The sequence below is a fragment of the Rousettus aegyptiacus genome, unplaced genomic scaffold (genome assembly GCF_014176215.1).
Source record: "Rousettus aegyptiacus isolate mRouAeg1 unplaced genomic scaffold, mRouAeg1.p scaffold_m13_p_14, whole genome shotgun sequence".
NCBI lineage: Eukaryota > Metazoa > Chordata > Mammalia > Chiroptera > Pteropodidae > Rousettus > Rousettus aegyptiacus.
This window is the reverse complement of record NW_023416289.1, coordinates 12,602,216-12,624,377: the sequence shown is the minus strand read 5'-3', so window position 1 is coordinate 12,624,377 and position 22,162 is coordinate 12,602,216. Positions and strand designations below refer to the sequence as shown.

The 22,162-nt window shown below is 35.6% G+C and overlaps 2 protein-coding genes across 6 annotated transcripts in view; both read left to right on the top strand.

Moving 5' to 3' along the window:
* LOC107511926 (extensin-like) overlaps nucleotides 1-5,592 on the top strand; it is a 61,792-nt gene extending 56,200 nt beyond the window's left edge. Inside the window, 2 exon segments of the mRNA XM_016146889.2 lie at nucleotides 4,988-5,223; nucleotides 5,225-5,592. Of these exon segments, the coding sequence (XP_016002375.2) occupies nucleotides 4,988-5,223; nucleotides 5,225-5,566 (578 nt within the window). The 3' untranslated portion in view covers nucleotides 5,567-5,592.
* Nucleotides 5,449-22,162, top strand: part of NFAT5 (nuclear factor of activated T cells 5) — a 106,298-nt gene continuing 89,584 nt past the window's right edge. The window contains exons 1-2 of one of the 5 annotated variants that reach the window (XM_016146877.2): nucleotides 5,529-5,844; nucleotides 7,562-7,615. In XM_016146877.2, coding sequence (XP_016002363.2) covers nucleotides 5,772-5,844; nucleotides 7,562-7,615 — 127 coding nt within the window. In that variant the 5' untranslated portion in view covers nucleotides 5,529-5,771. Of the gene's footprint in view, nucleotides 5,845-7,561; nucleotides 7,616-22,162 lie in introns of all 5 variants that reach the window. The other 4 variants (XM_016146876.2, XM_016146878.2, XM_036231428.1 and 1 more) reach the window with 4 other exon arrangements.

Sequence of the window (22,162 nt, the reverse complement as noted above, 5' to 3'; positions counted from 1 at the left end):
GTGTGGGGGTTAGCCCAATTTGCATCTTTGCCACTCCTACCCGTCTCAAGGTGACTTCTATATGTCTTCAGTTATAAAACTTCTGTTCAGCTAGACTTCAGGCGATTCTTAATCATGGTTGTTCTGTAGTTTAGTTGTAATTTTGACGTGGTTGTGAGAGGAGGTGAGCGCACTGTTGACACACTCCACTATCTTTACCAGAATCCTTTTGTTACTTTCGTAAAATATAACTCTGAGCAGGTCATTTCTCTCCTCAAAAACCTCAGTGTCTCCTTAGTGCCTAAAGACTAAAGAACAGAATCCTTCACATAATGGTTGAGTTCTTTTGACTCTACCCTTTTCTTACCTTTCTAGTTTCTTCTTTCATTTTATTAATCTCTGGAGCTAATGTCAAATTCCTATTAAGGTGGCTTTAGAGAGTTTGTTTCATTCTAGGTGCAAAAGTCATATGCTCACAATCGGTTGTAAGTTATTTAAGGCAAGGATGTATTTTATTTATTTTGACCTTCTTGGGTACAACTAAGTGTTTACTTATATTAGAGAGAGACCGTGAACAGTAATTCACTGTGATAATAGCTATACCAACAGTATGGACACAATGCTATGGAAATTCAGAGGAGAGAACAAGTCATATTGCTTGGAAAGACTCAGGATGAATTTGCAGATGAAGTAATGTCTGAGTTGGATTTTGAAGGATATGTAAGATTTTTGCAGGTAGAGAAATTGAATGAATAAATAAATAAATATTCTCTCTAAGCCTCGTATTTAATAATTAGATTCTAACACCTGTGGGCAGATCCCTTGCATGCCTCTTCCCTGTTTGGAGGAGTCCACATTTCCTAATTCAGCCGAAACAAGTGCTTCTTGGGTGGAATATGTTATTTCTAAAGTTAGCCTAGTTTATCCAGTAACTTCAAATTAGCCCTTCTATTCTGGGGCTTAGTTGTGGATGACCAATTCAACTATTTTTTCAATGCATCCTTAACCTAAGTATTTAGCCATAATCTTCAGCAAAGCTGAAAAAATGACACTCAGTGTTTCTTTGACCATCCACTGACAAAGTCCAATGAAGCTCAGGTATTTCTTGGGATATTTGTATCAACACACAATAGCTGTGATGCATCACAATGTAAACATTTGTATGTCAGGACTTTGACCTGCAAATGTCTAGCACTTTTAAGCACTGCAGGAAATGGGTCGGAGTGAAGAGATACCAGCTGTGGGGGCAGAGAAGAAAGGGTGATGTGTGTTGAGTGGCATTCCTTCCTCTTTCCCTCTATCAGCTCACTAAGAAAGCAAGAGGATGATATCTTTCTAGATACCTATACAGAACTCTGAAATAGCACGTGTTATGATGCATGTGTTTGCTTACAAGCCATGTGCCCTCTCAGGCTGACAGTTGAGTTCTTATACTCATCTTTGTAATATCTTCGTATTTCCTGCACTGCACCTACCATAGTTCCTAGAACCCATGTGTGGAAAGAGGAAATAATGGATTTACTTCATATAGAGGGATGATTATTTTTTTTCTGGGTTATAGATATTATTTTTGCTCAGAAATCTTATGAAACTTAAAGACCTTCACTCTAAGGGAAAAGATGCATATAGGGACCAGTTTGCAAAAATTTGTATACATGTTTAGAGAGATCACAGATGCCTTGAAACAAACACATTGGTTAAATTCAGGTTAAATTCCCTGAATTAAGAGAAAGAGTAATAAGAAATAGTAAAATAATTTCTCATTCCTATTCTTGGTCAAACTAATATCACAGCTGAGGTGGGGGTACCAGACCTAATACATATTATGACTGGATGTAGAAAGAGCATCTTGCAAACCTACGGTAGTGGTCTCAAGGCCAGTATGAATGACTTGTGTGCAGTTTGCATAAGTCTAACCTGCCCACTGTTGAGATGATCTAGAGACATTTTCCTTCCTGTCTTGGATTAATGGGCTCGGGAGTTTCTATATTCTCTTAAATTGCTCCTTCTTAATCCACTCTTTGAGTATCTCTGGTATTTGCCTCCTTCTCACTGCCCTCTAGGTCCTCCAGATCCAAGCTGATTGCACCATAGCTCAGAACTTGCAGTTATTCTAGATTTTGAGAGACTTAACTGTTCTCTAGAAGACCTCAGGAAAACTTTGAGTTAGACTATGTCATAAAGCACAGAAGTACTTCATCAAAGTGAATTAGGTGACTTATTATCAAATTTAGGCACTTTGAGAGATGTAAGGAATTAGAGTGTTCTAAATCTGATGGGAAGACTACTGAAACTAATTTTGTCCTCAGAAACATTTGCTAGAACATGTTCTAAGGGCGGAAATTGACACATAAACATAACCAAATAGGACTTTGGTTATAATTTCAGCACAAATTGTCAGTCACTGCTATTTCTCACCACTATCAAGTCTCCATTACTATTGAGTGCTCCCAAGGTGGGGCAAAGATAATTTGTGGTCTAAACTTATTTTTTTGTTCATGACTTAAGTCACTCTGGAAATTTTCCTTTCAGATTTTGTATTTGTTTAGCAAGTTCTTTACAATATACGTGTGACTAAAATTTTAACAGCCTCAATTGTATTAGAATGACAAAGATTCTGTAGGTCTTGTGACAACACATTCCTCTCTTCTGTATAACTTTAATTCCTTTTCAGTGGTTGATATTTGAACCTCTTTTATTTGAGGTAGATCCAGCAACACAATTCACTAAGTGCCTAAACAGGTCCAGGAGGGGTTAAAGAACACGCCATCGATATAAAAACTGCCACCCTATTGTGTAATCTGTACAACCTTGTAGTTGAATCTGGGTTCTTGTGAAATTTTAATCAAGTAACTCAGGAATGTGATATGATTGGGAAGTAATATAAAGAAATTCTACAAACTACTAAATCTGCTTTATGTTTTGTTCCATAATCCTATTGTAATTTCCAATGAGAGGAAATTTCCAAATTTTATGGCTTAAAGTGTCACTTTTTATTGCACACAGAGAAATGTTTATGAAGGTATATGTTTGGGTGATGGAGTGGTTTTTAAAATATAACATGAGACTATTTCAAATATCAGATATAAGGGGAAGCAATTGAGACATTAATGACCACAGAAAAAATATCATTGGAAGTAGGGGTAGCATGTAATTTACTAAAGACACAATGATCATATAGTTATTTTTGTTAACCCTCATTATCATATAGGTTATATTGTATTTTGTGATCAGAAATGAGAAAACACTGTTTATTAATTAATTTGTGTTTTTAGTCACCGAAATTTTAAGGGACAAAATGAGATTCTAGGTTTCTATGTTACTGCAAAACATGGCATTGAAAACAATCCATCTAAGTAGTTTTTCAGAAGCTGTGTCTCTGTAAAAGAACTTAGCGGGGACCACTGAATTTTCAAATGTCCATTTAGATATAATCACTGCTTGTTGCAAGGCCTGATGGGGTGGGGCCTGAATCTAAAGAATCCCAGTGTAGGAGAATTGACAGTCTAGGTCGTCACACTTTGGGGTACGCCTCTTTACTTTGCTCTTACCTTACCAGGGGAAATGTGATTAACATATACAACCGAAGCACTTGTATTAAGAAAAAAAAGAGGAAGAGGACTTGCCACTTCTTGACTTCTTAATTAGGGTCATAACAGCAACTGGGGATTTCCTAAACCCTAAATTTGTTGAATGATTATATAGGTCTGGGGAAAAGGAATATGGTCAGAGTGATTCACTCAACTTTTTTAGTATTGGGGTTCTGCCTGGTGCTTTGCAATTTCCTCTTCTGGCATTATATGTTGACTACTGGAGGGGGTAGTTCTCCAATAGATGCTTACTCCTACTATGATTCAAAAGCCTTGACTTAGGCCTTGGCCTTTTGGGGAAAGTGGGGTTTACGTCTTAAATGAGTGGGACTCTGACCAGTTATGAAGGGACTTCCCTTGGGACTCGTTTCAAAAGCATATAGTGGTGATGAATATTTGAAGGTAGTTTCCTGTTCTGCTTTTCCATCTTGGGGTGGCTCTTAAAAGTTTTCTTACCTCTGACAGGAAGAAAATGTTGACAGGATCGATTGATTACTAAGCAGAATGCGGCAAAGATAATTGAGCAACCCGAATCACATATTCCGATAGAAAGACAGGTAGACTCTGATGACATAAGTTTAAGTTCTGGGTCTGCAGGTAAAGCTTTGCCAAGGGCCTCACCCTAGAGACACCTGTACTGGGGCCTCCCTTGCTGGGAGTTTCCCATCCCCAGCACTCCAAATCCAGATGATTGCCTGAATTCCTGGGAAAAAGGCTCTATAAATTGTATATACGTATACTATAACAGACTATTATTTTATGATTTGCAATTGTTTTTGTAGATAAAATAACAAAAACGAAACCAAGTCAAACAGCTTAAAAACGTTGCCCAGGTGGCTGCTGGCATCAATATCCCACACAAGAATAACATTATTTCCAACATGCATACCCTGCACTCCAATTGATATTTTAATAACTTGATTAAAAATTTCTCAGAAGTCTATTAGTGTCAGGAAACGGTCTGCGGTGTAGGTGAGGATTTTCAGTTTTTGCAATGGAAACTTTTGGCTCTGTGAACAGAATAGCAAAAACTCAATTAAATGTGTTCTTTCTCCATCCTTGCCTAAATCCAAAGGTTAAAAACTAAAAACTACTTGGAAGAGTGTTTAGGTTTGTTTTTTTCTTTTTCTCCTCTAGAACAGCCAGGTGGATTCACAAGATCCAATTTTTAAACTGTCTTCTGTCTCTCACTCCGAATAAACCCGGCCAGCCGAGCACAATCAGGAAGATTTTTGTTTTTAATTTTCAACCTTTAAAAGACGTTGTGGACCGGGGAAGGGCAAGGAAAAGGGGTACTTTAATTAAAACAACCAATAACTTGAGGTTTTTAGAATATGGTCTGCCATTTCCTAATTAAGAAATGAATTTGATAGCCCTTTGGCCAACTCAATTTAGACATTGCTATGAAAACCCAAAAGGTCTGGTGGCTGTCCAAGCGACGAAATTCCATTCCCCTGCGAGACCTCAGGCCACCCGTCCCCGCCGCGCCCGGATCTGGGGTCCTTTCCCTCTTCGCACAGACACCTCGGCTCCCCTAGGTCTGTCTCCTGCGCTCAGCTCTGCGCTGCACGGGCCGCCTCAGGATCGCCATCACCAGGTCGGTGCAAATACCTTTTTCTTCCCTGGGGCCCCAGGCGTGGACACCTCCCAGCCTCCCTCCCTCCCTCCCTCCCTCCCTGCCGGCGGGGCCCTTTCCCGGCTGGGGAACAGCAACCCAGGCCGCGGCGGCAGGAAGCGAAGCCCTTGTTGATGCTGTTCCACGGCGCGCCTCCCCGCCCTCCGCTGGCCGCCCCCGCTCTTCCCCGCTCCGACGCGCCCCCTCCGCGCCTGCGCAGTGCCCCGCCGGGGGGCGGGGCTCAGATTCCTGTCAGCGGCGGCGGCGGCGGTGGCGGCGGCGACCGTCAGTTTTCGCTGAGGAGAAGCAAGAAACGGACCCGTTGGCTCTCCCCCTCCCTTTCCCCGCCCTGAACCCCCCCTCCTGGTTCGCTGGGATTTAGTCCCTGTGGAGTTTTCCTTCCACCCCGCCGCCGTTTCCTCGGTCCTCGGCCCGGTGGAAGTCACTGCCCTCGAGGAGGAGGCAGCGGCAGCCGCCCTCGCCTCGCCGCCCCCGGTTCGGTGTCCGCGGTCCCGGAGAGGAGGTGCCGCCGCCACCGCCGCTCCCCCCCCTCCCGCTGCCCTCGGGCCGGGCTGGGTCGAGCTGCGATGCCCTCGGACTTCATCTCATTGCTCAGCGCGGACCTAGACCTGGAATCGCCCAAGTCCCTGTACTCGCGAGGTGAGTCAGGTTGGGGGCTGGGGCGTGGGGGCGGGGAGGCAGGGCCCCGGAGGAGCCGGAGGGGTCCTCGTCGGGGGAAACGGCCGAGCCCGGACCGGGATGGCGTGTCCTGGGGGGGTGGGGAGAGGCCGATGCGGTTGGGCGATGGTGGAAGGGGCCGGGGAGGAGTGGCGGCCCCTCCCCCGCGGAGCCGGCCGCCGGCAGCCCCGAAGCCGTCGGCCCCCGGTCTCTGCGGCACCAGTCGCTCTGGGTCCCTCGGCCCGTCCGGCCCACCACACTCCTAGCGGCCAACCCCGACCTCCCCCGCTCGGGGATCACCTGGGAGTGGGCCCCGCGCTGTGGCCCGCGCGATGCGTGGGGCCGCGGCTCCTCTCACCGGGACCATCCTCCCCGGTAAAGTTGCCACCAAACGGGCGGCGTGGCCTGGGGCTGGTTCTGGGTGCAGGGTCACACCATTTTTCTCCCCCTCCAGGTTGTTTGTGCGTCGTCGTTCTAACCCCCTCTCCCTCTGGCCTAGTCTACTCCCTCCCCTTGCTGGGACGGCCCCCATCCACCAGTCTCTCTGCCTTTCCTCGTCATCTCATTGCTGAAAAGGGCCCGAATTTTCCTTTTCTCTCTTTGCACCTCTGTGGCATTCTAATTACTTACTTCTCCCTCTCCTTTACAAAGAAAGGGGTACTCTGTCTATATTAGTTTTATTCCTCTCCTGTCCCAGGGGTGCCAGCTCAGGCACAGACGCTGTCCTTTGAGAATTTTCTCTTTCGTTGCTGTTCTTAGTTCGTTGCAGGGAGAGGGGCATTGGATCGAGGTTCCCAATTTAAAAACTCTTTTGACTAAAGCCTGAAGGGGATTCCCAGGATTTAAAATATTAACACTTGAGCTAATCTCTAGTGGGGTTAAATTCCTATACTGGACACCACAAGAATGTGTTAGAACAGGTTTCCTGTGCAAGGGGCATCAGACCAAAATGCTCCCACTGCACTCTTCATCACTTTTTAAACCACTGGGAGGAGGCAAAAGACATAACTGAGTTACTAGTTATTCATTTCACCATATTAAAAAAAAATTGTGTGCCACTATAAACCTCCTTCCTGAGAAATCTAGCGTTTCTTCAGTTTTTGGTTTGACGTATTCATTCGCTGATTTCACCCCCTCCAAAAAGGGGGACTTCAGTTTCACATTAGTGTGTTTAAATTGTTTGAGTGAATCAGAGTGGGATGGTTTACCCTGGAAGGTACTAGACTTTATAGACTGACGATTGAGTTTGTACACAAAGTCCTACTTAGTAACTGTAGCCATTGTCTGTTGCTCTGATGACTTTAGTTGGCAGTCACCATCCTGTAATACGTTTTTCGGGAAACGTTACCTGAAGTAGTTTGGTAATATCGTAGGTTTGAGTCTCAGAGGACGATATCAAGAGATGGTTCTTAGAGGAGGGCAAATGTGGTGCAGTTGGGTGCTAAAAATAGTCAAAACATTAACAACGTTTGTGCAGTAATCAGATAATTTTCCATGAAACAAATGCTTTATGAAAATCTAAGTTTATCGTAGAGACCACTGTAGAGGCAATTCAGCCTTCTTTTCAGAGAATATATTCACAAATATGGGCTTTAGCTCTTAAAAATACATGACAGTTATGTAAGAGGTGTATGCTATCCTTGGCTTTAAAAAAAATCATTCAGCATAAAAAGTACTTAATGCTTTTTGTGTTTTTCAGATTCTCTGAAGTTACACCCATCACAGAATTTTCATAGAGCTGGACTATTGGAAGGTCAGCAGAGTGCCATTTTAAAGCATATTGTGTGAGTATGCAAAGGCTTTCTCTGAAATGGAGTTTAAAGGAGAAAGTGTGAAACTTTGCAAACTCATACAATGTAGTTTTCTCTTAAAGAGCCTGATCCTTCTTTTAGAGCAGCTGAATGTTTCTCTGGATTTTGTTGCTGTGTTTGATGTGCTTGTTAGCTCTTGTATCTGCTTTGAGAAGCCTTAAAAAAAACCTCACAAAATCGCTAAAAATTATGTGTTGGGTGTTCTACCTTAGAATTCCAGATTTTAATAATAGCTTTTTATAAATTGGCTATGAAAAAGTGCAAACAAGATCGTGAATATAACTAAGAATAACCCCAAACACATATTTAGTTTGAAGATTCAGAAGAACTTTTATTTGCTGAGCATTTCAAAATGATACATTAATTATTTATTACAAAAGCATTGGTGTCATTACTATTGCATTGTTTTTAAGGATGAGGAAAGCCAAGTAATGGGGATGATGATTGAGCTATGCTTAGAAAGAAGGGTTTTAGAAGTCTTGGAAGTGTTAATAGAATAAGTAGAATAATTTAAACAACTGACAGTTACTTTTGAAAACTTTATGTCATGTCATTTTTAAGACAAAACATTTTAAGACAAAAAAGGCTCTATTTGTATGGTTTTTGTAGTTTTTGAAGTGATTTCATATGTATTATCTTTGAATCTACAATCCTGAGTTGGACAGCCAGGATGTTAATTTTTACACTATAGAAATGAATAACCTGAGGCTGAAATTAAGACACTTGGGGAGAAAAAAGGTCCTAGTAGCAGAAACAATGCTCTTTGTGTTTTAGTTTGTGCTCTTAAAGCCAAGCTGCCACTGTAAAATACATATGTAACCAGTAACTTAAACATTTTGTGGTCCACTTTAAAAAGGCCCTAAATATTGGAGTGTAGGTGTTTGCTTCCTATCTAGTAGTCTGGTATAGTAGAGGAATACTGGATTTTATAATTAAGCTTAAATTTGAATAACAGTTTAGCTACAAAATAGCTCTGTGACCTTGGGCAAGTGATTTTACTTCTCGAAACCTTAATATTCTTTTTATAAAAATGTATAATCTTAAATTTAGTAAACTAATGGTTTTAAAAATGCATAGTATAGAGTCTGGCTTAATGTTTTTTTTTTTTCCTTTAGTAACAGCTAAATTGTTTTAACTGTAATTTAGAGCATATAAAAGATTCTCAAATTATTGATCATATTTATACTTTTAAGAAGCCCATAGATATATATTAGTATGAAAATCAAGTACAAGTTTAGATAAGGAATTATTAGACATGTTTGTTAGTGAAGCAGATTTCTGGTCTTTATTCATGGTCAATTTGTAACCATGTTGTAAATGGAGTCCTATTTGTCTGTACAAACCCATCCATTTTCTGGCCAACAAACCAGAGTGTCATAATTATAGAGATTATTAGGCAGGTGAAAGATATGAAACCGAGTTAATTAAGCAGATATTTTTAACAAGTTTATGGAAATGCAGACAACCATTTAATATGTATATTTACATGTTCATACCTAAATACTTTTATTAATTTTTAATTTTGGTTGAGAGGATTCTCATATATTTAAAGTAAGACCAGTCTTTTACAGATGAAATATAAAATGTAAAATGTATAAGTATCAAGTATGTCATGTCCTTTTATATCTTTGATACAGGGTATCATAAGAAAGTTGTTTGCTTGTGTAATGAAAGTATATGTCCTATTTCTATTTTAAACCTTTTATTATGAACATTTAAAAGAATACACAAAAGTACACGAAATAAAATAATAAACCCTCATCTACCTATCACTAAGCTTTAATAATTATTTAACTATTATTCTCTCCCCTTCCCCAAGCTGTATTATTTTTAAAACAAACATCAAGACATCATATCATTTAATACATAGAGTTACGTATCATTGATTTTAAAAATACTCTATTTTATCCAGGAAATACATATTCTGATTTATTTCAGCAGTGTCTCTCATGTCTCCCCTGTTCTCTTATCAAGATATAGTGCAACAGAAGGCTACTCCTTCTAGTGTATAGTGTAGTTTGTAATCTGTGTTGAGATTGTAGGCCATACGGTCAGATTTGGGTTCAAATGAAATCTGTGTTTCGACATTTGTGTGTGACCTCAGCTTAGTCATTTAATCTTTTTGGCTTCAGTTTTCTCATCTTTAAATGGGGGCAGCAATGGTATCTTTATCATAGGTTGTTGTTGAGGCAAATTCTTGTAAAGAATTTTACTTAGCACATAGTAAGTGCTCAAAAAATGTTAGCTATATAAAAAATTTTAAATGACTATCATTTATATAGTGCTTATTGTGTGCCAGGAATTTTATGACTATGAATTCACTGAATTCTCATAACAACTCTTTGAGATGGTCATTATCCCATTTTACAGATGAGGAAACTAAAGTATAGGGAGATTCAGTAACTTATCCAGAGTTACACACCTGGTAAGTTGTAGATCCAAGATTCCAACTCAAGTAGTCTCACTTTAGAGTCTGTATTCTTAACTAGTACTATGCTGTACTACTGTTTATGTAATATGAAGTATCTAGTAATATTTATGCATGCTTTATATTAATAGTCTAGATTTCCATCTAATAATTAAAAACTCAGCCCAAAGTGAGAGGAATTTTATTATTATCATATAGTTCATTAATTTTTTTTTAATAGAACATACCTTTTCCAAATTTAAGTTTTTCTTTAGGAAAATAAAGTTGGAAAACGGCAATTGGGTGTTATTAAGCTTTAAAAATAGATTCAAAATCTCTTTACCATTTAATTAAGTTCGTATTTATACTGCATATTAGTGCTGGTTCTTCCTGCTTTCTACCCTTTTTTTTTAAGAAAGGAAATTAGTCGTTTTGTTTTTTAATTGAGATGTAGTTGACATATATTAGTTTCAGGTGTGTAATGTAACGATTTGATATTTGTAAATATTGGGATATGATCACCACAATAAGTCTAGTTAACTAGGTCACCATCCAGAGTTCTGCTACTGCTTTTCGAATTTAATGTGGTGGTTGCTGGACAGTGGGAAAAGGGTCTAGCTGATCAATGCAATAGTATATAGCCATTAAAATAATGTTTCTAATGTCTCCATAATTACATGTGAAACTTTTGATACTGTTGCATTTGTTTTAAAGATAACTTGTAGAAAAATCCTGTGGACAGAAGTATACACCAAATTTTTACTTTTTGATTCTATTTTGCATGTTCTGTACCTTCTTTAAAGAAGATAGTTTGTATATGTCAATAAAAGTAAGATGGTTTACAGTTAGGGTATTTAGATTCTTTGGAATACCTAGAGAAAAATTTCAATTACAGAGCAAAGAGTACCATTGTTTATACTTTCTGTATTGAAAAATATTGATTATGGCATATATTGTTTGCCAAATAGAAAACTGAGATTAAAAATTAAACTAAATGAAAGTGTACAGATAAGATTAAAAGGTCATTCTAGAAATATAGAGATGTAAGATAAGATGGTAGAAAATCAGATAAAATGGGAAAAATAAGCAAATTGGAAAAATAAGAGAAAAAGAATGGATTAAAATTTTAAAACGCTTTTAAAAGCATGAGTTAAATGATATGATGGATCAAATTAAAGAACTGATTAAATAAGAACTAAACACTTATATAATGGTATGAATGAAACATTTAAGATCAAATGATTTTAAAAAGAAAATATGAAATATTACAGCGAGCTGGGAAAATAAACTTGTTTTTTCACTAGTGTCAATTTATTTGACATGGTATGCATAATTTATACTTTATAGTTCGCACATGAAAATTCTAAAAATAGTAGCAATGTCCTACTGTTTTTATGGAATATTTCCGAATTGTTATTAGGCCTGATTTATTTCTCTTCCATGATGAAATATATGAAGATAACTTATAGGAAAGGATTTTTTGAAAATATTTAACAGTGAAAATTTATTGGATTCTTTTCTTGTTTAGTATCTGTTAATTTCTATTGATCCATACCTAGTAAACTAAAAATATTATTATGGAAATAATTATGGAAATGAAGTTCTTATGGATGACAGAAGTCAAACCTAGTTCATCCTAAATTCTTCTAGGATCCATCTTTCTGTTTTTCTGCCATTTGTTTTTGTGTCTCTTCCTAAACCCTGCTTTCATTATTTTTCTTCAGTGCTAGTATTCTGTTGTTTATTATTGTAAGAAGATAGAAATCCATATTTAATCAGACGGTTCTTAATCTTCTCTTGACTCTTGACTGTACTGTAATTATTCCAGGAGTCCCCTAAAACTTGAAAGTGGTAGTACAGAAAATCGTTTATTGTTATAATCAATATAACATATTTTAAAATAGCCACTTTTTGTTAGGAAAAGTTGACTCATCTGATTGTTTTCTACTAAGAATAACAGGTAATTAGAAAAAGTGAAAGATCAAATTAATCTGAGACATCAGCTGGGGCTGATTATGTAGTGACAGGATAGTTCTGTTAATTTTAGAGAAGTAAAAGGTATTCTTCAATAGAAATGTTGCTTACTAACTTATGTTACTGTCTTTTCCTGTTGCTGAGGTTTTTTCAAGTTACACAAAAGAAATTCATTGCTCTTTTAATAAAAAGCAAAGTTAAAAGGTATAATAAAAGATATAACAAGGTGTAACACAATAATTACAAACATGTACTTGAATGAAAAGGTAGACATTTTCTGTGCAGATTAACTGCAGATAAAGATTTCAACTTCCAAATATGGATAAAACCTGATATTGTGATAAAGGATCTATATTTTTGATGATTTGAACTAAAGATGTGCTACATGAGATTTTCAGTTATTTTTATAGTAGTACTCCCTTATCCACGGTTTCACTTTCTGTGGTTTCAGTTACCTGTAGTCAACCATGGTCTGAAAATATTAACTGGAAAATTCCAGAAATAAACAATTCAAAAGATATTTCGAGAGACCATATTCATATATCTTTTATTACAATATATTATAATTCTATTTTATTTTTTGTTGTTGTTAATCTCTTACTGTGCTTAATCTATAAATTAAACTATCATAGGGGTGACTGTATAGGAAAAAAACATTAAATATGTAAGGTATGGTACTATCTGATGTCTCAGGCATCTATTGGGGGTCTTGGACCATATCTCCCATGGATAAGGGGGGAATATTGTATACTTGATAAATAGCTGGTCATTATTACTGCTGGCCAGCCATGAATGTTTATCACATCTTTTCCATTCAGAAATGTTATGATTAGTCCTTTGGTAAACTTGGTACTTGGTTTTGAAGGTGAGACAAGAACAAGAAAGTTTCTAATAGTGAGCTAAGTTGTTGGTTATTCTTATCTTTATAAATTTAGCTTTAGTTTTAAAAAAATCTACTTAAAGCAATCTTTGTAGGGCATGTTAAAAGAAACAATATTGGAAGTTAAAGAGAAGAAAGAATAATGAATTCAATGTTAGTATAATTGAAAACACTTTTTAAGAAATTTATGTGTATCAGCATTTTATAGCAATTTTTCACATTTAATCCTCAGAAAAATCCTTTGTTATAGTACCAATATCTCTACTTCATAAATGAGCAAAGTGAGGTACAGAAGGATTTACTAGTTTTCCCAAGGTCACATAGCTAGTGGAAAAAGCTGGAACTTGAAACCTGACGTTTTTACTCCAGAATTTTGAGCTTACCCTGACTTTATTATAGTACAGATACTTGATAATTGGCATTTACACTTTTGGCCCTAATAAGATTTCACTACTGTTTAGATGGTTTAAAGAGAATACTTTGTAATAGGATTCAGTTTTCATAAAGTAATGAGAGAAATTCTATAAGCCACATGTAAAAATCTGTAAAGAATATGATGATGACCCTTTTGGGGAATATTTTAACATTCAAAATTAGCAAATCATCGCCTGACTTTGGTGAGGGTCTTTAAGATTTAGCTCAAGAATATCGCTGGTTGAACCAACTCTCTCTTGACTGATGATGTACTCAGAAGTGAAAAGTAGGATAAGCAAGCCACCACCTAAGGAGAATTACTTTAGAAAATGAGGATGCTATGAGGCTCTAGATTTGTTTGGCAGTAGTTTAATGGAAGAATAGAAATCATTTTATCCTATTTCTGCTAGTATATTTCAGAGCCTAAGTTTGAGAAAAGATGAGCAACAGAAAAAACAGTATAAAATAGAGCCTCAAGAGTTGGTTGTTTCTTGATGTAATTGGTCTTTGCTTCTGAACTTCATGAGAATTCTGTTAGGCATTAAAAAATTTGAATTTTAATTCTAGCTTGGCCTTGAGACATTGTGGGAAATCATGTAAGCATTCCTTTTCTTCAGCGGAGACATTATCAGTCTTGCTTACTTAAGAATTTTGAGAAAGAACAGCTGAAATAATGTGAGAGGACTTTGAAAACTGTGAAATGCTATATGAATAGTGATATTTTGCATAAGGGCCTTCTTAATTGACTTTGATTTTTCTCTTTTACTGCCCCCCCCTCTTTTTTTGAATCCTCCCTTTCTACCCATTTTCTCGTGGTATTCTCAACATTTTCCTTGTTGGTTCTGCTGTTACTTGTATTTTTTCTTTTTCTTAAACCACTTTACAGAGGTACACTCATAAGAACTTTATATAAATGGATTTATACAGTCTAAACTGTTTAACTTTCATTGTGTGGGTACCATAAACTTCTAAAAGAGAAAGCTACTTTTTTTTAAGGGATGTAAGGGTAATAAAATATTTTTTATTCTCATATATTCCTGTATTCTCTAATGTAGACAAATATCTATTTTAGGTTTTTTCCCATTTTTAAATTGAATTAGTCTTTTTATTGTTGAATTGTATGAGTTCTTTATATATTCTGTATACAAGTCCCTTAGCAGATATATGAGTTGCAGAAATTTTATCCCATTCTGTGGATTGCCTTTTAATTTTCTTGTGTCTTTTGATACATAAATGTTTTTAATTTTATTGAAGTCTGATTTATCTATTTTTGTTGTTGTTGCTTGTGCTTTGTGTTATATTTAAGAAACCATTGCCTAATTCAAGGTCACGAAGATTTACATGTGTGTTTTCTTCTAAGAGTTTTATAATCTTGGCTCTCACATTTAGATCTTTAATCCATTTTGAATTGATTTTTGTATATGGTGTGAAGTAGGAGTCCAGCTTCATTCTTTTGCAGGTGGATATCTAGTTGCCCTAATGCTATTTGTTGAAAAGATTGTCTTTTCCCATTGCATAGTGTTGGTGCCCTTGTTGAAAATCAGTTGGCCATTGATGTACAGATTTACTTCTGGACTCTCAGTTCTTTTCCATTCATTTATATGTCCATCATTATGATCATGTCATACTGTCTTAATTACGGGAGCTTTGAAATAACTTTGAAATTAGAAAGGATGTCTTCTAACTTGGTTCTTCTTTTACAAGATTGTTTTGGCTATTCAGGGTAACTTGCATTTCCATTAAAATTTAGGATCAGCTTCTCAATTTCTGCAAAATGAGCTGTGATTTTAATAGGGATTGCAAATTAGTGGGGGTGTCAGTTTTGAGAGTATTGCAACCTCAGTAATATTAAATCTTTCCTGTTTGTGAACGTGGGATGTCTTTCTTTTTTATTTAGGTCGTCTTTAATTTCTTTCAATAATGTTTTGTATTTTTCAGACTAAATTTTATACTTTTAAAACATTTTTTTAAAGTATTTTATTGATTGTTCTCAGTGTTAATAAAATTATGGAAATAATTTGAGGAACAGTCTTTCAAAACTTAGGAGAGCTTTAATATTGAAGTCCTAGATTATGCATGTGTTCAGAAAAAGAAATCCAAACCATGATAAGATAATTGATTGTAAAATATTAGACTAAGCCACAGAATTAATGCTGCAATAAACCACAAAAAACATTTAGTGAAGTCCAGTTTTGTTTAAAAAATTATACCAGATGATAATTTTCTCAAGGGCAGTGTGACTATTCCTTGCATTCTCATAACAAATGACACAAGTGCTTTATATTTGAAAGGGGCTTGATATTCATTGAATAAATGAATGAATGAATGAATACCACATTCAGAAAAGAAGGAAGGAATGGTATTGGAGGTCTGAGAAGATTGTGCTCTAGTTATATACCACCCTGTGGAGAGCTTCAACTGGAATAACAATTACATTAGAATGACTACAAGTGGAAACCTCAGCCTTAAAAGAATTGGAGCCATTTAATCTTTAAAGACCAAGATTTAGATAATTTAGATAATTAAGATGAAAATGGAAGTGGATTTGTTCACTAATACTGGAAAAAGGAAGCTCTCTTGAAGCTTGAAAAGCATAGCTTAGGGCAAAACGTATGATTATGTAATATAGTGAGCAAAAGTTCTCTTTGGGGAACTTTTACATGTTACAGACTGAAAAAAAAAAGTCTAGAGTGGTTAAAGTAATAGATGGTAGGACTGCCATGGAGAATTGAAAAAGCTAGAGATGTGACCTTAGTTTTATGGCATAGAAGATGTCTGGTGCCTTTATCAGAAAATATAATTTTTCCCAACAGGACTTTTTTTCCTCTATGTTTGGGAGGATTATTTTTTTGAGAGGTGGGTTTTAACTAAAAAAAAAAAAAAAGAGTTTTCAAAAGTCTGTGCCCCACAGAACAGAACAACCAGTTAATAGGAGGTGATAATGGAACTGGAAATAGACATTTTTTGCTCAACACCATCTCTACATAACTAGCTTTCTCAACTCTTACTTGGCATGCTTTCCCTGGGTCTTTAGCAGAATGAAGTGGTGTATGTGTGTGGGTACATGTGAGGATCACTCCTGTCAAACCCGACTCCCCTGTCAACTATTAAATTAAACTTGTAATTTTTAGCTGTCATTTTCCAAGAACAAACTTCACTTTAAAAATATAAGTCAAGTAGGGCGTAGCAATATTGTTTATAGGTCGATTTTTTATTTCACATGCAGAAACACTACATAGACGTTTTTTAGCTTTTAATTTCTGCAGGGTCCTAGGAGCAGTGTAGCATCTAAAATACTGATTTGGGACTACCATACTTGTATTATTGATTTCATTGATATAATACCACAATTTTTGGAATAATTGTGTTAAGAGTGAAAAATATTATTTTAAACTTTTTTTTCCCTGCTAGGCATTAGTCTTTGAATTCTGAGATTTTTAAGTCCATTTTGTTTAGGGTTTTTTTGTTTATTTTATTCCTATGATTGACCTTTTTTTTTTAATTAAAAAAATTTTTGAAATATAATTGACATATAATATTGTATTTGTTTTAGATATATAACATAATGACTTTGATATGTATATATTGGGTATGATCACCACAGTAACTTTAGTTAACATCCATCACCACACATAGTTATAATATTTTTTTCTGGCGATGAGAACTTTAAACATTTACTTCCTTTGCAGTTTTCAAATATACAGTACTGTATTGATAACTAGTCATCATGCTGTATGTTATATCTCCAGAATTTATTTATCTTATAACTGGAAGTTTATACCATTGACCATTCCCCCATTTTGCCCAGCCCACTGCCCCCACCCCACTCCCTACCCCTACTTCTGATAACCACTAATCTGTTCTTTGTATATGAATTTAGTTTTTTTGTTCTTTTTAGGTTACACATACGAGATCAAACCATATTTATCTTTCTCTCTCTGACTTATTTGGTATATATATTTACTAGAATAATATTCAGGCATAAAAAGGAATGGATTACTGATGCATGCTACATTTATCCAAGGTTTCATGGATAAACCTTGAAAACATGTTAAGTGAAAGAAACCAATCACAAAAGACCATATTGTATGATTCAGTTTATATGAAATGTACAGAATAGGCAAATCGGTAGAGACAGACAGTAGATTGTTAGTTCCTAGGAATGGGATGAGGGTAGAGGAATGATGGTTAAAGGATTTGGGGTGTTTTACAGGGGATGACAAAAATGTTCTAAAATTTATGATTATGATGGTTGTATAATTCTATGAATTTACTAAAAGCCAACTGTCCATCAACAGATAAATATGTAAATAAAATGTGGTATATATTTACAGTAGAATATTATTCATCCGTAAAAAGGAATGAAATTCTGACATATTTTAGAACATAGATGAACCTTGAAAGCATATGCTAAGTGAAATAAACCAGGCACAAAAGAACAAATATTGTATGATTCCATGATTCCGTGAGATATCTAGAAAAGAGACAGAAAGTAGAATTAGAATAGTGGTTACCAAGGACTATGAGAGGGCAGTGGGGAGTTTTTTCTGTTTGTTTTTTATGGTGACATTAGTTAACGAAATCCAGTAACTCAAGTGTACAATTCAACAGTGAAGCGCATATATATATATATATATATATATATATATATATATATATATATATATTGCATTGTGTTCACCACCCATAGTTAGATTTCTTTTTGTCACCACATATTTGCCCCCTTTTCCCTTTCCCCCACCCTCTGGTAACCTGTAGTCCGTTGTCCATGTCTACGAGTCTCTGTTTGTCCTGTTTATTGCTTTTAGGTTTATATCCCACATGTAAGTGATATTATGTGGTTTTCAACTTTTTCTGTCTGGTTTATTTCGCATCTCTTCTTATGGCTGAGTAATATTCCATTGTCTATATGTACCACTCCTTCCCAGTCTTGTATTGTAGGACACTTCGGTTGCTTCCATGTCCTGGCTATTGTAAATAATGCTGCTATGAACATTGGTGTGCAAATAACTTTTTGGATATGTTTTCAAGTTTTTGGGGTAAATACCCAATAGAGGAATTGATGGATCATATGGTAGATCAAGTCTTAGTTTTTTGATAAATCTCCGTACTGTTTTCCATAGTGGCTGTACCAATTTGCAGTCCCACCAGCAGTGTATGAAGGTTCCCTTTTCTCTACATCCTCTTCAACACTTGTTATTATTACTTGTTCTGTTGATAATAGCTATTCTAACAGGTGTGAGATGATATCTCATCGTGGTTTTGATTTGCATTTCCTTAATAGCTAGCGATGTTGAGCATCCTTTCACATACATGTCTGTTGGCCATTTGTATGTCTTCTTGGGAGAAGTGTCTGTTGAGGTCCTCTGCCCATTTTTTAATTGGATTGCTTGTTTTTTTTGTTGTTGTTATTAAGTTATATGAATTCTTTGTATATTTTGGATGTTAGGCCCTTATCAGAGGTGTTGCTTGTAAATATATTTTCCCATTTGGATGGTTGTCTCTTTACCTTGTCGATGGTTTCTTTTGCTGTGCAAAAGCTTTATAGTTTGATAGAGTCCCATTCATTTGTTTTTGCTTTTACTTCCATGCCTTTGAAATTCAAATTCATAAAATCCTCTTTAAGTCCAAGGTCCATGAGTTTAGTTCCTATGTTTTCTTCTATGCAATTTATTGTTTCAGGTCTTATATTCAGGCCCTTAATCCATTTTGAGTTTAATTTTGGTGTGTGGTGATAGACAACAGTCTAGTTTCATTCTTTTGCAGGCGGCTTTCTAGTTTTCCCAGCACATGTATTGAAGAGGCTTTCCTTTCTCCACTGTTTGTTTTTCTCAAAAATTATTTGCCCATATAAACATGGTTTTACTTCTGGACTCTCAACTCTGTTCCACTAGTCTGTGTGTCTGTTTTTTGCCAATACCATGCCGTTCTGATTATTGTCGCTTTGTGGTATAACTTGAAGTTGGGCCTTGTTCTTTTTTTCTCAGGATGGCTTTGGCGATTCAGGGTCTTCTGTGCTTCCATACAAACCTGATGATTTTTTGTTCTATTTCTTTAAAAAGTGCTCATGGGACTTTGATGAGTATTGCATTAAATCTGTATAACGCTTTAGGTAATAAGGTCATTTTAACTATGTTGATTCTTCCAATTTAAGAACATGGAGTATTTTTCCATTTCTTTGTATCTTCAATTTCTTATAATAGGGTCTTATAGTTTTTAATGGGTACAAAATTTATGCTTGAGATGAAGAAGTTCGTAAATAGATAGTGGCAATGGTTGCACAACGTGAATGAACTTAATGCCATTGAATTGTTCACTTTAAAAAATGGATAGAATGGTGAATTTTATGTTATGTATATTTTACCACAAAACCATATGTTAAAAAACAACAAAATTTTAAGAGTCTGAGATATACTAAGTGTTTTTGTAAAGTTAATGTGACAGAGGTACTTGTGTGCACATGGAAAAGAGACTTTTTTCATTTTCCCATTTAACAGTATATTTTAGTGTAAATCATTTTTGGTTTTCTTCCATTTTTATAAATTATAATTCCTCTTGCTTTCTACATGGGATCCAAAATCTTTAGTTTTAAATGTAAATGAGATGACTTAAACACCTCCAAGTGTGCTACATCTTGGATAATCAAAAACAAATTTTTGATGAGCCAGACTAGACTACAGATGACTGTGAAAAATTCATGAAGTAGACACATTAACCTCTTTTAGATTGGAAAATTTTTTGACTATTAATATGCATGGTTGGTTCATTTGTTGATTTCTGGAAAGCAAATGTTTATAGTATTTAATAGTAGCAAGAGGATTGCAGTTTTCTGATAAATGTCACAATTGTGGCAGTGAGCCAAGAAGAAGAAAAGCTGCATTAGATAAGTGAGACACACTTCTGTAGATATGGAAACTATAAACCCTACTAAGTCTCAAAAAGGTATTCTCTTTGTATTTGTATTATTAATTAGATATTAGTAGAGGTTAATGAAGATCCTGGATAACTGCTAAACTAAACATAGGTATAATTGTATTCATAGGAGGGTCTGGGTAAGAGGCATTGTTGGGTAGTTTAGTATTTGTCTTATGTGAACATTAAAGCACTTAATTTATTTTTCTTTAATTTGATTTATTACATTCCTCAACTCTAAAATACTTTCTATTTTAAGAGGATGTTTTCTTAGCTTATTGCCATAACTCAAGTTTTAAGTTTGAGAATAAATGAGAATATGAACATAATCCAATTTAATAAAGTTAAATTAATCGACCAGTACTTGTAAGTTTATTAGTAAATGCATATTAATCTGTACACAAATGTATTTTATGAATAAATAATGTTTTAGGTATAAATTGGCACTTTGATAATTTATAATAATTTTTGTAAAACGACTAGTACTTTTACCAACTAATAATTTCCTGATGAATACTCTGACTGGCTTATAAACTTAATATGCCCTCTAATTATAGAAACAAACTTATTCCTAAGAATACTTCAGATTAATTCTGTAATCAGTTGTGGCCTTTGCTCATTTGATGGAATTATAATGGGTTGCTTGAGATGGCAAACTGTAGAAGGGCGATGGTGGCTAGTTCTAAAAATAGAAAGGTAACCTAAAGCTGAAAGATAACTATTGGGTAATTTGTGTTTTTACCATACTCATTTGTTTATTCATGTATAAATCCAAAAGTGCATTTTCTCTTAAATTTAGATATGTTTTGTTCTTTTATACACCTATACTAGGAAGTATTTCTTCAACTTGCTAGGCCTTTTCAGAAATATCAACTGTCAACCAGCATAGAAGCAAATTATATTTTGGAAGCTCCCAAATCAAATAGAAGTGAAATTTAGCAGTCCTTTATTGTGTGAGGAAAATGAAATAAAAAAGGTGAACTGAGAAGTATGCTCTTTTGGAAAAAGCATTTTAGGTTTCACCCAATAACATAGCTCAAAAGAAAGAATTCCATCCATTTGGAAATATGAAATTGGTCCTAGGCCTTTTTTTATCAAGAACTATTTTATGACAGAAAGAAATCTAACTATGGGCAGTGACCATACAATGCAACAATGCAAAATGTGTGTGTGTGTGTGTGTGTATACATATATATGTATGCACACACATACACACCCATATATATCATATATATATAATATATATATCTTACTGTTAGACACTTGAAAACTTACTGGATTTTGTTACTCAGTGTCACCATTAAAAAAAGAATATTCTAAATCTTATTTAAAAAAAGAACTATTTTAATATCCACCACTCTAGTTCTGGAAGAAATATAGATGAGAACATTATATGGAGGGTTCTTCTCAGTGTGTTGGACCTCTCCTTTTCCTACTTCATTTTTAGTAGGACTTTGTTCATCAGTTTATCCATTAATTGCATATTGTAGAGATCATGGATTATAGTAAACATAGCTCTTCATAAAAGAACTGGATGGTGTGTTCTGTGAGAAAAGGACCATTTTAGCAATCCAGATGTGGATAAGTACTCCTCATTTGAATTACTGAAATCCTTAAAGGTGGATAAAACTTCAACTCAGAAATTCAAAGGGTAAAATTTGATAAAAATAAGAGAATAAAAAAGTTTTATCAGTTAAGACAGCTAGGAATAGACAAAGTAAAAAAACAATATCCCTAATTTTTGTAGTTAATTAATTTGAACAGAAACTTCAGGTCGTAGATCTGTACCTTGGAATTATTCAGATCGCTCCTTTGAGTCTTCAGGGTAAGGCTTTTGAATTCCAGACCTAGGAATTAAAAGAGAAGTCTTTTTTTTTTTTTTTCAATCAGCAGCAGGAAGTT